The 18,292-nt window shown below is 47.9% G+C and overlaps 1 protein-coding gene across 4 annotated transcripts; it reads left to right on the top strand.

The window, feature by feature from the left end:
* Positions 1 to 7,322: 7,322 nt before the first annotated feature.
* On the top strand, positions 7,323 to 18,091 carry Ecsit (ECSIT signaling integrator). Of its 4 annotated transcripts, XM_035443532.1 has the most exons (10): positions 7,350 to 7,449; positions 8,950 to 9,064; positions 12,717 to 12,836; positions 13,755 to 14,172; positions 14,995 to 15,100; positions 15,438 to 15,666; positions 16,581 to 16,635; positions 16,742 to 16,890; positions 17,221 to 17,326; positions 17,756 to 18,091. In XM_035443532.1, exons 3-10 carry the CDS (start codon positions 12,741 to 12,743, stop codon positions 17,998 to 18,000), a joined length of 1,404 nt encoding a protein of 467 aa, XP_035299423.1. In that variant the 5' UTR covers positions 7,350 to 7,449; positions 8,950 to 9,064; positions 12,717 to 12,740; the 3' UTR covers positions 18,001 to 18,091. The 4 variants fall into 4 exon arrangements, with proteins under 4 accessions (XP_035299424.1, XP_035299422.1, XP_027267406.1 ...); XM_035443533.1 differs by lacking the exon at positions 8,950 to 9,064 and having other exon boundaries at positions 7,323 to 7,445; XM_035443531.1 differs by lacking the exon at positions 8,950 to 9,064 and having other exon boundaries at positions 7,344 to 7,453.
* Positions 18,092 to 18,292: the final 201 nt, after the last annotated feature.

Raw genomic sequence — 18,292 nt, 5'->3', positions numbered from 1 at the left:
CCCTATTCAAACTGTGGCCATATAACTCACTCAATACTCACAGCACCCTACAGGACATGTTGTTATCATGAGCACTTTACAGATGGAAAAGCAGCAACACAGGCAGGGGTGTGGGATCCCCCACTAAAAATATGTCACACAATTTTGTCAGCCTCTGTCCCTAATCCTGTGAGGTTCAAACAGAGTGTCTCAGCCTTCACATTGACGGTTGGCTAATTCTTTACAGTGGAGTCCTGCCCTGGGCACTGTGACTTTAACACCATCCCAAGTCTTTATGAGGTGCCAGTTGCCAGCACCTGCTCTTTGCAATGTAACCCAGACTGGCGTCCTGAGTGTTGGTGTGGCAGGCATGCACCAACAGGCAGAGTTAAAGGCATTGTCAAATGGACCTAGAGAGTAAAGGGGACAGATACCCAGATTGTCCCCATTGGAGGATCTACCTACTGCCCCATCATTTAAGAGATGCAAGTGGAAGATCAAGAGTTCCAGGTCGGGGTGTGTAGGTAGGCTGGAGAGATGGCTCAGCAGTTAAGAGCATGGGCTGCTTTTCCAGAGGACCCAGGTTCAATTCCCAGCACCCACATGGAAGCTCAAGTTCCAGGGAATCCAAAACCCTCACACGGACATTCAGGTCAAACACATTAGAGAGAGACAGAGAGAATAATAAGAAATATTATTAAAAAGAGAGAGAACAAGAAAAATAAGTAGAAGAGAATGATTGGTTATAGGTGTGCACAACTGTAATCTCAGCACTCAGGAGGCAGAGTAGGGTGGGTCTCTGAGTTTGAGGCCAGCTAGAGCTACCCAGCCAGAGCTACATAGTGAAACCCTGGCCAGGAGGGAGAGAGAGAAGGGAGTAGGCAGGCAGACAGAGAGAGAGAGTGGGCTAAGAAATACATAGAGAACCAGTGGGCTAAGAAATACATCAACTTGCATCAGATAAAATAGCAACCCATGCCTCACAACAGCCCTCTAAGGAGGGTCCTACAGAATGAATAAAGAAATGTAGTCAGTTGTCCAGGTCACACAGCCTGAATTCAGGCAGAAGAGTGGAATTTGAATTAATTCGCAGCCAGAAGCCACTTCCACAACAGGGCAGCGATCACTACAGCGCACGCACACTATGGTGCCCCCTGGCGGCCAGGGCACTGGGCGGAGGGGGGGGAGCGCTGACGTAAGCCCTGACTCACTCCGGGGCTCCCGGGTCTGCCGCTGCTTGGCCATTTATAGAATCCCCGCAGGCTCTGAAGTCAGAGTGCTGGCACTGCAGCGGAGGCGGCGGCGGGTGGGAGCGCGGGTACCCCAGGGGCGGTGCTCTGTCGTTCTGATCCTGGATCTCATCGCTGGTCCCATCCCTGTCCCTGACCACCCCAGCACAGGCCTGCACTGTGCTTCTGTTCCCCTTTCCTAAGAGAAGCCTGGGATCGTTCAAGGCATAGACTTTGCTGTACACAGCTGTGATGCCAGCACTCAGGACCATATGTTCAAAGTCAGCATGGGCTACTCAGTGAGTTCCAGGGTAGCCTGGGCTACATGAGAACGTGTCTCAAATTTTTTTTTTTAATTTAAATATGCCGGGCAGTGATGGCACATGCCTTTGATCCCAGCACTTAGAAGTAGAGGCAGGCAGATCTCTGTGAGTTTGAGACCAGCCTGGTCTATAGAGTGAGTTCCAGAACAGCCTCCAAAGCTACAGAGAAACCCTGTCTCGAAAAACCAAAACCAAACAAACAAAAAACAAAAATATATAAATAAAAATAAGACTGGGGCTGTAGTTCAGTGGTAAGGTACTTGTATGGCATGTATAAGGTTGTAGGTTTCATGCCTAAATGCAAGAAAGGTGGAGAGGATCTGGGTCTCACACTCTCACCCCCTTTTGGCATGGGGATGCTTAACTACACACCAAGTGAGAGTGTAGCTCTCCAACACATTCGGGACCTAACAGTGAGGGTGCCTTGTATGCTCCCATTCCTCCCTTCCCTAGAAGAGCAACTGGAGGAACACTCAAAGAGTTATGACCTGTGGCTGGCATCTTTCTAGAACTTCCTATATCTGTTAGTCTCATGGCAGCATTGCGGTTTACTGGGAGAGAGAAAGTACCTGTTTACTGGGCAGAGGCAGGTGGATCTCTGAGTTCAAAACCAGTCTGGTCTCCATAGTGAGTTACAAGCCAGGTAGGGCTACATAGTGAGGCCCTATCTAAAAGAGTAGAGGAAGTTTATTTGTATTTAGTTTTATTTTAATTTCTGAGACAATCTCCTGTAGCCCAGACTGGCTTTCAACTTTCTATGTGGCTGAAGATGGCCTTGAACTTCTGATCCTCCTGCATCTATCTCCTGAGTGCTGGGATTACACACCTGCCAGTATTTTTATTTTTTAATTATATTTATTTTATATAACACACAAACTCGTGTGTGTGTGTGTGTGTGTGTGTGTGTGTGTGTGTGTGTAAGCCAAGAAACAACTTGTGGGAGTCAGTTCTCTCCTGCTATGAGGTCTAGAGTAGGGGATCAAACACAGGTCATCAGGATTGCTTGCTGGCATTAAAAAAAATTTTTTTGAGACAGGATCTCATGTAGCTCCGGCTGGTTTTGAACTCTCTGGGTAGCCAAGCCATCACATCCAGTTGTTTTTTGTAAGATAGGTGACTATCAGACTGACAAAAGTCACAGAGAATCTGTGACAACAAGCCACATGGAGACTATTTATGCTGTAGATGGGAGTGAGCAAATTTCAGAGATTTCATATGATAGAACTCCTCAGCTTCAGACCCAGGGCGTCTTCTTTCTTAGTGGCTCAAGAAGTCCAAGTGAAGGTGTGAAGAGAACAAGTGTATTCAGGGACATTTACTGCTGTGGCCATGTTGTCCTATGGGTCCATTAACTGGGAACACGGGAGACAAGCATGGGGCCAGATGCAGCCAGATGGAGGGGCCTCAGTGCAGTGGTGAATACCAATCTCATTTGCTCTCTTTGGAGGTGTGTTGGTATGAATGAGAATACCTCTTTAGGCTCATATAGTGGATGCTTGTCCGAAGCTAGTGGACTGTTTAGGAAGGATTAGGAGGTGTGACCCCTTGGAGGAGGGACTGTCACTGGAGTCGGGCTTTAAGGTTTCAGAAGTCCATGTCAAACCAGGACTGCCACATGCACACCAAGGCACGCACTACCCCACCCAAATAAATAAACAAACTCAATTTTTTTTTAAAAGAACTCAATGTGTAGCTAAGGATGAAATTTAGCTTTTGGTCCTCATGCCTTAGTCTTCTGAGTGACAACACTACAGATAAGCACTCCACCTGGCTTTGGACACCTTTCTGCCCCTTAATTTCCTTCTGTAATGGGCATAGGAACAGTTTTTCTCAGGTTTGCTTGTTTTAAACTTTTTAACATTTGTTTGTTTGTTTGTTTATTATTTGTCCATGTGTGTGTGCACATGGCTGCTAGTATGTGGAGAGGTCAAAAGACAACTTTCAGCAATTTGTTTCTCTCCTTCCATCATGGGGTCCCAGGAATGGAACTTGGGTCGTTAGTCTTGGTGGCATGTGCTGTTACCTGCTGGCTTAGTGGGTAAAGGCACTTACACAAAGATGAGGAGCTGAATTTGACTTCCAGAACCCACGTTAAAACTAAGTATGGTAATTGGGCATGGTGGTGGCGCATACCTTTAATCCCAGCACTTGGGAGGTAGAGGCAGGTGGATCTCTGTGACTTACCGGCCAGCCTGGTCTATACATTGAGTTCCAAGACAACGAGGGCTACATAATAGGAGACCCTGTCTTAAAACAACAAAACAAATACATAACAATCCAGGCATGTCTGTCTGTGCCCATAACCCCAGCATGGGATAGGGGCAGAGACAGGACGGTCCTGGCAGCTGCCTGATTAAGCCAGCCTACCTAAAATGGTAGCCAGGTTGAGACTCTGTGTTATGGGAATCCTATGAAGAACAATAAAGGAAGACACCAGAGGCCCCCCTCCTCTGGCCTCCCACACACATATGGGGCACAGGCACCTTGATGCACGAGCACATACCCACATATATGACACATACACACACACACATACATACATACAAAATGGTAAATTTATTTTTTAATTTTTTTTTCAAGACAGGGTTTCTCTGTGGCTTTGGAAGCTATCCTGGAACTCACTCTGTAGACCAGGCTAGTCTGGAACTCACAGAGATCTGCCTGCCACCTGGGATTAAAGGCATGTGCCACCACCACCCAGCTAAAACAGTAATTTTTATTTTTGGTTTTGTTTGTTTTTTGAGACATGATTTCTCTGTGTAGCCCTATGTGTCCCAAGACTTTTTCTATAAACCAGGCTGGCCCCCAAAATTGTAATTTTTAGAGATGAATTACAGAGTTCTCATATGAACTTATTCCCAGCTGCTTATGTTAACTTTTTGTTTTGTTTTGTTTTTTGAGACAGGATTTCTCTGTGTAGCTTTGGAGCCTGTCCTGGCACTCTCTCTAGAGACCAGGCTGGCCTCGAACTCACAGAGATCCGCCTGCCTCGGCCTCCTGAGTGCTGGGATTAAAGGCATTCGCCACCAACGCCCGGCCTGCTTATGTTAACATTTTTTAAAGTTATATTAACATTTTTTAAAGTTGTTCGTGTGTGTGTGTGTGTGTGTGTGTGTGTGTGTGTGTGTGTGTGTGTGTGTTCTCATGTACATGAGTGTATGTGTGTGCCTGCAGGTATCCATGGGTGTTGGACCCCTCCTGGAGCTGAAGTTGTAACTACCAGTGGTTGTGTGCTGCCACATGGGTCCTGGGAACTGAACTCACTCTCTGCAACAGCAGCAAGTATTCCTAACTTATGAGCCATCTCTCCAGCCCCTAATGTTGACCGTTATAAAAATAAATTAACTTTTTGGTTTGTTTGTTTAGTTAGTTGGTTGAGACTCTCATTTTGTAGTCCAGACTGGCCTTAAACTCACAAGCCTCCTGGCTCAATGTCCTAACTCTGGGGATTACAGGTGTGCACCACCATGCCCAGCTCAGGAAAACTTCTCCATCTGCAGAGCTACAGGCTTCACGAGGATTGTTTGCTTTCTTTTCCCATCCCCCCACTTGTGTCCTTTGTCTAGGTCAGGAGACCAAGCCAAGATCCTTGCGTTTAGTTTCAACCTCTTTAGATTCTCCAGTAGTTGTTGTTCCTCAGCCATTTGTGAGCCTGACTCCTTCGACAACCCTCAGCAGTGATTTTGATTTTAGATGGTCTCATAATTTGGCCCTGATTCAACAGAAGCTTTTCGGGAAAGATACCAGAAAGGTGACAGCGTGCTTTCTGTGTGTGTCATATCCAGGGCATGTGACGTCACAGTGACTCATGGCTGGTGATGTGGACCATGGTCCTCTGGCTGCCAGGATGTCTACCAATACTCTCTACTATTTTTCTAGGATTATTCCAAGGACTGCAAGATAGAGACACTCAGATATACTATACCACATACAACTGACCCAGGGATACATGGCTCAGTGAAAGCACTTACTTAAAGCAACTAACTGGGGCTCATTCCCTGGTCCTTTTTGTTTGTTCTTAAATTTTTTTATTGCATTTATTTACTGGTGTGTGTGTACCCAAGCACACAAGCCAGGACACACATATGGGAGTCTGTTATCCTTTCCACTGTGTGGGCTCCAACAATTAGACTCAGGTCTTTTTCTTTTTTTTTTTTTTTTTCCAAGACAGAGTTTCTCTGTGTAACAGCTCTAGCTGTCCTGGAACTCATTCTGTAGACCAGGCTGGCATTGAACTCACAGAGATCCACCTGCCTCTGACTCCCAAGTGCTGGCATTAATGGCGAGTGTCACCACCACCCAGCAAGACATGAGTCCTGTGACCTCAGTTTCTTCCAAACACAGAAAAAAAGAAAAAGAAAAGAAAAGATTCATGTTGTGTTTTCTCACCAGCACAACTCCATTGGTGGACTGTGTTCTGACAGGCCTTGAGCTCACAGAGATCTGCCTGCTTCTGCTTCCCAAGTGCTGGGACTAAAGGCGTGTGCCACTATGCCTGGACATTAGATTACAAATGGAGTACCAATTTTCGACTGAGGGCTGTTTTTATAAGGCAAAATTGTAGGGCTGGAAGCCCGAAGATTTCAAAACTTCCGTGGTTACACAGGACAGGACAATGGTATGTGCTTCAGGCAAGGTGCAATTAAGCAGGATGCTGCAGAGGAAATGAGTTTGTTAATTATCTCCTGGGCTGGGGACTTCTACAATTGATAACTATCTGATCCTCTTTGGACCAGAGGAATGTCGACACTGCTCAAGAGTGTGATATCTGGTCCTGTGGACCTTTGTTTAACCTTGTCTGCTGGGCTGCCTTTTGGGAACTCAGAATTTTCTATTTGGGCTTTGGAGTCCAGGTTTTAGACTTTTATTAATTTTCCCCTTTCAAAAACAAGACTCCACATTCAATCATTAGACATACATATAATAATTCGATATATATGTGTTTATATACATAATCAATATTATCTATACACGCACACAACAGTTCCAGGGCATGATCACATCACCTACACATACACTCCAAAGGCCTCTCAGCCCTCAGTGTAGGCAGTTTGAAGAGTAAACCCAGACTCCCTGTTGGGGAGGGAGAGAGGGGTGCCAGGAATGCATGTCCTTTTCTCACAGTAGCCCTTGTTGTACTTATATGGCTATTTTACATAGATGAATTCAAATCTCAAAGATTCAGATTAAAGGGGGCTAAAAGTGCTTGCAACCATGCATAATGACCCAAGTTTCATCCCCAGTATCCACTTGATGGAAGGACCATTTCCCCTAAATTGTCCTCTGGCCTCCACGCGAATGTGCTCACTTAGACGCACACAAAATAAACAAACATAACTTGGAAGGAACCCTGTTAAAGCTGCTGGCGGCGCGGCCCACCTGAAGTTCCAGCTACTCGGGAGGTTGAACCCTCAGGACTTCTGGAGTCCGGGGTTTTGAGAATAGCCTGAGCACCATAGCAAGACCCTGACTCAAACAACTCAAAAGCAATTGTTTGGTAACATTAATACACCCTGGGGCTTGGGGCTGGTTGGGAGTGTGCTTGCTCAGCACGCAAGAAGCCCTGGGTTCCATCCCCACTCTGCACTGAACCGGACGTGGTGCTTCAGGTCCCTAACAGTATTTCGTCTGTAACAACTGACATTCCATCACACTTCGGGTGAGGAAACTGGACGGGACGGACTCGGCGCCGCCGCGGCAGGAACCCAAGGCCCCAGGCTCCCGCAGTTGGGTGAGGGGCAGGGATCAGTGCTCTCCCTCCTTCCTATTGGTGAGCGTCTCCTTGAGGGCGGGACCTATCGTCTCTGGCTTTTCCGATTTGCTGTCGCCTTCGGCCGGTAACCGGAAGCTCTGTGACAGAACATGAGGGCTGCCAGCGGTGGCACCTAGCCGGCTGTGTACCGCCGTCGGCCGCGTGAGTAGGTGGGTCGCGCGTGGGAGGGCGATGGGACAGTCTGGGGTTCAAGGGCGTCCACCTCCAGGCCTGGTAGAGCCGGAGAGGACAGCCTTCACCTCGGCCGCAGGGTGAGGGCCCCGTGACCTTTGGGGCTCGTGCTTGGGGACGGGCGAGGAAAGGCTGCTCGGCACCGTGTGCTTAAATGTCCGGTTTCGCGGGTGCTGGAGCAGCTCAGGGAGGCCACGCAGCCCTTGTGCGGTGAGGCAGGCTTTGGAGACCTGGGAGCGCGGCAGCCCACGCACACACGTACATACACGCCACCTCGCTGTAAGGATTCATCTGCTTATCCGTACTCAGATGGTCGGTGTTGGGCACTTACCATGTACTAGGGCACTGTCCCTGCTGGTGGAGGCATATAAATGAGAAAAACAGATTAAAAAATATATTATCTAAGAGAGGCAATTGCTGAGCAGATCGCAAACGGAGCAGATCATTTCGTGACTTCAAATAATGATTGTTGCAGTGTGTTCCATGAAACAAGAGTCTTTATGTATCCCAAGCTGGCCTCGAACTCTTTTTTTGGGGGGGGGCGCGGGGTGGGGCGGGTGTTAGAGACAGGGTTTCTCTGTGGCTTTGGAGGCTGTCCTGGAACTAGCTCTTGTAGACCAGGCTGTTTTCAAACTCACAGAGATCTATCTGCCTGCCTCTGCCTCCCGAGTGCTGGGATTAAAGGCGCGTTCCACCACCGCCTGGCTTGGCCTCGATCTTCCTGCTCCAGCCTTCTGAGTGCTGGATTACAGGCACGCACCAAGATGATAAGCAGTAGGCAGAGGGTAAAACAAGTTCAAAGCCTGTGAGACCAATAAACTTGTCTTGTTTCAGAAACAGTGTGGCTGGAGCTACAAGGATAGGGGCAGTTCAGCAGGTAGACTCCATATGAGGTCGATTTATTTATTTAATTAACTTATTTTTATTTCATGTACATTGGTTTGCCTGTATAAGGGTGTTGGATTCCTTGGAACTGGAGTTACAGACAGTTGTTAGCTGCCATGTGGGTGCTGGTCCTTTGGAAGAGCAGTCAGTGCTCTTAACCACTGAGCCATCTCTCCAGCCTCCCTACCCACCCTTTCTGATATTTACTTACTTTGAAGTTTTTTAGTTATTGGGGTGGGGTGGGACACACATGTGTGCCATGTTGCATGGTGGAGGTCAGAGGAGAGCCAGGGAGTTTTATCCATACACCTTATGCTGGTTCCTGGGATTGAACTCAGGTCATTAGGCTTGCATTGTTGCAGCAGCAAGTACCTTTCTCAGTTGAATCTTCTGTCCTGGCTCTTATTTATTTACAGTTTAGACGGGACTTTATGGTAACTCAACACTGTCATGAGCTCACTAATTACTACCAGCTGGTCTGATACTGGATGCAATTCCTCCTGCCTCAGACTCCACACTGCTGGCTTTACAGCCACAACACTTGTCTCAAGTCTTGTTTTTTTGTTTTTTTGTTTTTTTCCTTTTTGAGGTAGAGTCCTACTATGTACCCTGGTTGGTCTGGAACTTGCTGTGTCTATGTAGATCAGGCTCACCTCAAACTCAGACATCTGTCTGCCTGTGTCTCCTGAGTGCTGGGATTACAGGTATGTGCCATCACACCCAGCATTTTTATGTGTTCATGTGTGGGTATGTGGATGTATGTTAGTGCATGTACACATATGCACATGTGTATAGGAGGACAAATGTCAAACTTGGATGTTGTTCCTCAGGAGCAGTCCACTTTGTGCTTTGAGACAGGGTCTTTTCACTGGGACCTGTGGCTCACTGATTAGGCAGGCTGGCAGGCCATCGAGCTCAGGGACCTGCCCATTTCTGCTTCCCCAGTGCTGGGATTACAAGTGCATGTCACCTCACCTGGCTTTTTATGTGGGTGCTGGGGATCAAACCCAGGTCCTTGGACTTTCAGGGCAAGCATTTTACCAATAAAGGCATCTCTCCAGCCCCTTAGTTTGCATTGTTAGAGCTTTCTTTTCCAATGGAGGGAAGTAACTACTGGACAGGAGAGAGTGGACACCTATGCAGGAAAGCAAAGCCGGTCCTGGTGCTGTGACCTACAGCAAAGGGGACAGATTGGGAAGTAGTCTCCAGGACTGTTGGACAGACTGAATAAGGACATGGTGGACTCTAAATGACTCCTGCTTTATGGCTTGAATAGTGAGGAAGGGTGGTAACCCTGGCTAACCTCCAGATCAAAGGTATGTCTGTTGGTATCCCATGACTGGAGTTTGAGATGGCTGGTTTGTACCAAAATTATGTTTAGGTATGGGGTGAAAACATGAGGGAACCATGAGCACTCACTGAGAGTATTCACTGCTCTGATTAAACATGTAAGAGCCACCTATGGCTGTCACAGTGCATATTCCCACACAGGATATCTGAGTTAAGAGTCAACATTTTACAGGTCCTAGAACACAATCTGCAAAGCAAAGGTTTAGATTCTTCTTATCTAACTATATGCCAAGCAAGTATTCTACCATCAGCCCCTCACTGGGGCAGTCTAGGCAAGGGCTCTACCACTGAACCATGCCCCCAGCAGCTCACTGGGGTTCTCACTATGCAGCCCTAGCTCGCCTGGAACTTACTAAGATCTGCCTGCCTCTTCCTCCTGAATACTAGGAATAAAAGTACATTACCATGCCTGGCTCAACTAGACAAAGGTGTGTGTGTGTGTGTGTGTGTGTGTGTGTGTGTGTGTGTGTGTGTGTGTGTGTGTGCGCGCGCATGCGCGCGCACACAAGGATGGAGCGAGTGCCAGGACAGGCTCCAAAGCTACACAGAGAAACCCTGTTTCGAAAAACCAAAACCAAACAAACAAACAAACAAAAAACCCAACCCTTATTTGTACATCCCTGAGTATGTATATACAGATGTGCCATGACACCAGCACAGAGGACAACTTGTAGAATTCAGGTCTCTCCTTCCACCATGTGGGTCCTGGGGATCAAACTCAGGTCCTTAGACTTGGCAGCAAGCATTTTTTACCCAGTGAACCATCTCACCAGTCCCATCTCTTTTTTCACCCTGGGTATTTGAGATAGAACTCAGGCACTTACCAACTGAGCTGTCTCGATGGCGGCTCTATTTCTTTCTCTTGCCTGAGTGCTACTACTGGAAGTTCTGGTGCAACACTGAGAAGTGGCCAGACTGCACACCCTTGTCTGGATTCTGAACTGTGGCAAAAGAATCTCTCATTGGGCATGGTGGCACATGTCTTTAATCCCAGATCTCAGGAGGCAGATCTCTTGAGTTCAAGGCCAGCTGTGGAGGGCGCAGCTTACAGACAGCACTAGAGAATGAAGAAACTGACACCTGTTTTCCATCCATAAGGCCATGAGTGGATGTGACTGCTATTCTGTAAAGCCAGCCCTCATCGAATCCCCAAGAATCCTGAGCATTCTCTGTCAATAGAGCCCATCCTCATGAAAGAGGTCGAGTGTGCTTTACAAAAGAGCCTGCTATTATGCTTATTCCCCCTAGACTTCTAAGTACTATTTCTCAGTCAATAGAACCCATCCTTTGCTGGGCAGTGGTGGCTCACACCTTTAATCCCAGTACTTGGCAGGCAGAGGCAGGTGGATCTCTGTGAGTTCTACAAAGCCAGTTCAAGGAAAGCCAGGGCTGCATAGAGAAACCCTGCCTCGAAAAACCAAAAAGAACCCATCCTGATGCTTATTACAAACCCTTCCTCCCTAGGCTCTTGTCCTGATCACTGTTCTCAGTCAGCAGAATCCATTCTTGTGGGAAAGGTCATAGGGGCTTTGCTACAGAGATGCACTTTGCAAGGCAGTTTCCATGTAGTCATGCCTAATGCTTTGTCAGGATAATTGTCACATGACATGCAAACTTTTTTTTCTAAAATTTTACTTTGTTTAAATGTGTAAGAAATAAACCACTTGACATTAGACTCCAGAAGTTTGGACCCAGCACCAGCTAAGTTGTGCTTAACCTCATCCAGATTGTCTCACCATTGATCATGACACTTACAGGGAACCCCACAGCCAGCCTGTTCTACATAGTGAGACCTTGTTTCAAACAAATAAAAAGTAAGAGTTTTCTGCATTGTCTGAAATAATGTAATTTGGGGTTTTTGTTCTATTAATATATTAAATAAATTTTCAGATATTAAACTACCCTTGCATTTTGGAGACAAATTCTCTTAGCTATGATGTAGAATCCTTTTTGTATGTTTGTAAATCCACTGCAAGAGAACTTTACAGCTATATTCAAGAGGCAATGATTTGTAGTTTTCTTAGTGTACCTGTGGGTTTTGGTATTAGTGTATCCAGGCCTCAGAGAACATGTTAGGAAGAGTTTTCATTATCCTTGCTACCATGGAAACTTTCTGGAGGTGGGTGTGTTGGTATACACCTGTAACCCCAGCACTCAGGTAGAAGCAAGAGGGTCAGTTTTAGATACATAGCAAGTATGAAGCCAGCCTGGGCTACAAGAAAACCTGCCTCAAAAAACAGGGAAAGAGCTGGGCGTTGGTGGTGCACGCCTTTAATCCCAGCACTTGGGAGGCAGAGGCAGGTGGATCTCTGTGAGTTCGAGGCCAGCCTGGTCTATACAGAGAAAGCCTGTCTTGGGGGAAAAAATGAAGAGTAACTTCCAGGTATGAGCCAGTGAGATGACTCGTTGTATAAAGGTACTTGCTGCCAAGCCTGAACAACTGAATTTAATTCTAAAACTCACATGGTAAAGAAAAACCAACTTCACGCTATCTCTTGACCTCCACAAAAGTGCATGTACAGTGGATGCATGAGGTAGGCACACATACACACAATAAATCAATAAATATAATTTTAAAAATTATCAGACTTGGGGCTGGAGAGATGGCTCAGAGGTTAAGAGCACTGGCTGCTCTTCCAGAGGACCTGGGTTCAGTTCTCAGCAACCATATGGTGGCTCACAACCGTCCGTAATGAGATCTGGTGCACTCTTCTGGTGTGCAGGCAAATATGCAGCCAGAATACCGTATATGTAATAAAAAATAAATTAAAAAAAATTGTCAGGCTTGGTGGCTCATACCTGTAATCTCAGCATTGGAGAGTGGAGTAGGAGTTTAAGGCCATCTTTGGCTGCAGAGTAAATCTGAAGCACGCCTGGGCTACATGATACTCTTATCTCAAAAACAACAAAATGAAACAAAAATAAACACTTGGGGCTTGGTAGACTAAGCTCTTCCATCTGAGCTGTATTGCCTGGCTCAATGATGTCTCAACTTCTCTTGACTAGGCTGGTGGCTGAATCTGCTGAGGCATGGGCTGGGTCCAGGCCAGCCTGCTGGTCCGAGGCCTGTCCAGGGGCTGGGGAAGCATCTGCAGTACTGCCCTCTCAAGAGCTGCCACCACTCAGGTAACCACAGGCTAGGCACTCATGACTGGAGGGGGAAGGCCTGTGCTTGACACTCACCTCTCAGGATCAGGCCATGGAAGTTAATGTGATCCTTGGCCTGTCTGTCCTGCTGATAGTCCTTGTTAGTTATTTTGCCATTGCCATACTGAAGTACAATGACCAAAAGCAACTTAAGGTCTCAGAGGGTGAGTCTGTAAAGACAGGGAAGGCATGGCAGCAGGTGGCCAGAGCAGGATGCTGAGGGCACCTCTCAAGCACACATAGGAAGGGGAGAGTGAACTGTAAATTGGTTGAAGACACAAATCCTCAAAGCTACCCCCAATGACCTACTTCCTCCAGGAAGGTGCCAATTCCCAAAGGTTCCATAATCCAAAAGCCCCTACTAGAGACCAAGTGATCAAATACATTGGGCTATTTCTCATTCATACCACAACAGTGTGTATACTTTTAGTTTGTGTATGTGTCACAGAGCCATATGTAATACCAAATGGCCGTAGAATATGATGTGTGGTTCAAGGTAGACTTAAAATCTCAATTCTCGGGCTGGAGAGATGGCTCAGAGGTTAAGAGCACCGACTGATCTTCCAGAGGTCCTGAGTTCAATTCCCAGCAACCACATGGTGTCTCACAACCATCCGTTATGAGATCTGGTTCCCTTTTCTGGTGTGCAGATATATATGGGAGCAGAATGTTGTATACATAATAAATAAATAAAATCTTAAAAAAAAAAAAATCTCAATTCTCCAGGCTTAGCCTTCTGGGGGTTGGGATTTCAGGTGTGTACCACCATGTGGCAGAGTACTTTGTCATAGTACCTAAGCTAGGGTTAGAAGCCACAGTGTCAGCGCTCCTCAGAGGCCCTGCATGATGTCCAGGGCACCTCTCCAGAAAAGCTAAGCAGCATTCATGCTCTCCCAGGTGTCCCTCCAGGCCCCACGAGGCCTCCACTGCAGTGCAGTTATACATAAGGATGACGTGTCGTTGGTTCCTCGACCTCCCGAGCCCCAGAGGAAACCCATCAAGGTCCCAGTTCTCCACGAAGAACTGTTCACGCCATCAGCAACTGGGGAGAAGGACAAGGCAAGCTTCTTACGTGCATTGCGCAGCTTTGAGGAGCACAGTGTGCGCAAGCGTGGCCATGTGGACTTCATCTACCTAGCGTTGCGCAAGATGCCAGAGTTCGGTGTGGAGCGGGACCTGTCAGTGTACAACCTGCTGCTGGATGTCTTCCCCAAGGAGATCTTCCGGCCCCGAAATATTATCCAGCGCATCTTCGTCCACTATCCACGGCAGCAGGAGTGTGGGATTTCGGTCCTGGAACAGATGGAGAGATATGGTGAGCGAAGCAGCCCAGCCTTAGTTAGCACCCTGCTCCACTCCCTTCTTCCTTAGTCCTTCCGTCTCTCTACCTCTCTCAGGTTCTTCGTCTTAGAATTTTTGAGCCTAGGGCTGTAGCGGAGTTTGAGGAGGACTTGCTGGAATGCTCCGAGGCTGATCCCCAGTATCCAGCAACCTCAGTGTACACCTGCCATCCCCAGCTTGGGGGTGGGGTGGATGAATTGCTTTGATTTTTTTTTTTTTTGTTGTTGTTGTTGTTTGTTTTTTGAGGCAGGTCTTCTCTGTTTAACAGCCCTGGCTGTCCATCCTGGACCTTTTTTTGTAGACAAGTTGGGCCTCAAAGTGAGTGCTGGGACTAAAGGCATGCGCTACCATGCCCAGCTTTGTTTTTTATTTTTTGGGTTTTTTTCCTAAGATTTATTCTTAATTACATGTATGCTGTGTATCAGCGAGTGTGTGAGGGTACATGTCCAAGGCCAGAAGAGAGTTTTGGATACCCTGGAACTGGAGTTAAAGGTGGTGCAGTCCATGTTTCTATCTGCTGAGCCATGTCTTTCTCTAGCCTTCTTTGGTTTTTTGAGACAGGGTTTCTCTGTAGCTTTGGAGACTGTCCTGGAACTTGTTCTGTAGTCCAGGCTGGCCTCGGACTCGGAGAGATCCAACTGCGTCTGCCTCCCGAGTGCTGGGATTAAAAGCGAGTACCACCACTGCCCTGCCTAGCCCTCTTTCCCCAACACAAACATTTTACCTTGTCTTATGTAGTCCAGGCTGACCTTGGACTCCTGTCCCAAATACATACATTCTACATGGTCTCTTATAGCCCAGGTTGACCTTGAATTGCTGTGCTGTGGAGCTAAGCCTGTCCTTGGACTCCTGATTTATGTCTCGTCACGTCCCGAGTGCTGGGATTACAGCTCTTTTATATGGTAAAGTCAGTCCTAGAGCTGTGCACAACAAACCAGCACTCTACAGCTACACCCCATTCCCAGCCCCTGCTTCAAACAAAACACTGATGGGCTGGGTGTAGTAGTGCATACCTTTAATCTCAGTTCTGGAAGGCAGAGGGGCAGATCTCTGTTCTTCATACAGAGCCCCAGGCTAGCCAGGGCTACCCAGATAGTCAGACACTTTCTCAAGATAAGAAAACAAATCATGAAAAATAAATTCCCTTTATTTCTATTCTCCCTTCCTGCTGTCTTTCCTGACTGTAAACTTCTGGCTAACCATACCCTGCCTCTCTGGGGCTCTGCCGGATCTGCCCAGCACAGGAGTTATGCCCAACACAGAGACAGAGTTCCTGCTGACTCAGATATTTGGACGCACAAGTTACCCCATGCTCAAGTTCCTGCGGATGAAGCTGTGGCTCACCCGCTTCAAGAATATCAACCCCTACCCTGTGCCCCGAGATCTGCCCCAGGACCCTTTGGACCTGGCTAAGCTAAGCCTGCGACGCATGGAGCCTGACCTCAGTGCCAAGGTCACTGTCTACCAGGTATGCACTCTTGTTGGCTCCTGTAGCTACCATCCCTAGTTGGCCACTTTATTGCTCCCTGGGCTCTCCTTCACTCACCTAGTGTTCTGGCAATGCTCACGGCTCTTCCTTATTACCAGTTGGACCTATTTCCTCCTGTGTCAGGTGTGTTCATATCCTCTGGTTCTCTAACAGAATACTGGAGGCTGGGTACTTCGTAAAGAAAAGAGCAACCAGCTATAGTGTTGATCACATCTCTAATCCCACTACTTGGGAGTCAGAGGCAGGTGGATCTCAGTGAGTTCAAGGCCAGCCTGGTCCACAGAGTGAGTTTTGTGTCAGTCAGGGCTACAAAAAGAGCCCTGCCTCTTCTCCTTGCGAGGGCTGGGGTGTGGCTTGGTGGTGAGGCATGGGGTTCCGTTCCTAGCACTGTGACAAAAAGAGAAGCTGTCTTTTTGCTGCAGTAAGCTAGGCAGGTAGTCACCAACTGAGCCCCATCCATCTGAAGAACTGTTACTGTCACTTCTGCACATGGACACACAGAACTGCAAAGGTACACTGACTTGGATGAGGTCACTGCAGGTGGAACATAAGCTAGGCAGGTGGTAGTCACCAACTGAGCCAAGACCGTCTGAAGAACTGTTACTGTCACTTCTGCACATGGACACACAGAACTGCAAAGGTACACTGACGTGGATGAGGTCACTGTAGGTGGAACATAAGTTGGATGGCTCCAAGTCCCTTCAGGGTGGGCTCAATGTTGGCAGCTCTGGCTAAATTGGCTACACAGAAAGAGGAAGGGGCCACTTTTAGTAACATGTAGGGAACCTGGCACAGTTGTTCAGGATCTACTGGCATCTTTTTCCCTTTGCTTTCTCTGGCTTGCCTGTAGATGGTGGGGAGTTACAACCTTGCACTCCTGTTCTTCCTTGCAGATGTCTTTGCCCAGTGACTCCACAGGCACAGATCCCATCCAGCCCCACATTGTAGGTAAGATCCCAGCCTGTCCCAGGTTCTGCCAGATCCCTCTGGGCCCACTGAATGAACTCGGGCCTTTTGCTGCTAAGGCATCAATAGGTTCTTATCTCCACACCAGGAATCCAGAGTCCTGATCAGCAAGCTGCCCTGGCCCGCCACAATCCATCCAAGCCTGTTTTTGTCGAGGGCCCTTTCCCTCTCTGGCTGCGCAATAAGTGTGTCTATTATCACATCCTGAGAGCTGATCTGCCACTCCCTGAGGAAGAGGTTAGTTACATCCCCAGAACCCACATGGCGGAAGGAAAGAACTGACTCCAGCAAGGGGTGTGCATAAATAAATGTAAACAAAACAAAACAAAACATAGTGGCACATAGCTCTAATTCCAGCACTCAGGAGGCAGAGGCAGGCGGATCTCTGTGAGTTCAAGGCCAGCCTGGTGCGCACAGTGAGTTCAGATTAGCCAGGACTACACAGTTTGTCTTAAAAAGAGGGAGTGGGTGGGAGGGTAGGTGGGCTGGCACATCCTGACAGCTCAGATGAGGGTCTGGGGTTGTGTCTGGCCTCTGATCCTGCTTGCTCTCTCTTTCCTGAGGTAGAAAGTAGAGGAAATCCCAGAAGAATGGAATCTCTACTATCCAATGAAGCTGGACCTGGAATATTCAAGGAGTGGCTGGGACAACTATGAGTTTGACCTGGATGAAGGTAAAAGCAGGACTCAGCATAGCTCATCCTGTGTGGTAGCCTTGGGACCTCAGATTGAAATACTGCCCACTTCCCCCAGTCTCCAAACAGTCAGGGGTCATGTGGCCCTGGGTAACTTGTCTTCCTTGGCCACTGAGCCTCCCCCTTATATGTTTTGTGGAGCATTCTCTACTGACTAGTGACATGATCAGGACAGACTCAAGCCTCAGGTAAGCAGGGAGCAGTCAAGTTACTTTGGGGGGAGCACATAGCAGCCTCCAGGGTTGGGGTCAAGGTCAGCTTCCCTATAGCATCTGAAGAAGCAGGTGGCATAGCCCATGTAAAATGTAGAACATGTATGTGGGGGGCTGCTCTGAATGCATGGAGGTGCTCATGAACTCGGGGTCCCAGTACCTCAAGGTGGTGAGGGCACACTTTTCTCTCCTATAGTGACAGAAGGCCCCGTTTTCGCCATGTGCATGGCTGGTGCCCATGACCAGGCAACACTGGTCAAGTGGATCCAGGGCTTGCAGGAGACCAACCCAATCCTGGCACAGGTCCCTGTGGTATTTCGCCTGGCCAGGTCCACCGGGGAGCTGCTGACAACCTCAAGGCTGGAGGAACAGTCCCCTCCCCACGGTTCTCCCAGGGACCAGGAGGAAGATGCTCTTCAGGCACAGCCGCAGCAGGGTTGAGTCTGAGCCTGAGCTGAACAGGGACTGGACTGGTACAAAATCATATGGACAGAATAAAAACCCTGTTCTTTGGCCTTGTGGCTTTCCTTCAGTTATGCATGAGTTCATGTGGCTCCCCCTTCCTGGGACTCTCCTTTTTTATTATCCTTAAACATTCTGCTTATGTATTTATGGTGTGGGAAAGGTGTGTGCAGTACTTGCTGGAGTCAGTTCTGGATTTCCACCTTTTGAGTCCGCAAATGGGACTCAGATTGTCAGGTTTGAAAGCAATTGTCTTTGGAGCCATCTTGCT

This window comes from Cricetulus griseus, chromosome 4, assembly GCF_003668045.3.
Source record: "Cricetulus griseus strain 17A/GY chromosome 4, alternate assembly CriGri-PICRH-1.0, whole genome shotgun sequence".
In the NCBI taxonomy this organism is placed as follows: domain Eukaryota; kingdom Metazoa; phylum Chordata; class Mammalia; order Rodentia; family Cricetidae; genus Cricetulus; species Cricetulus griseus.
The sequence above is the reverse complement of the archived record's forward strand: the minus strand, read 5'-3'. Positions and strand labels throughout refer to the sequence as shown.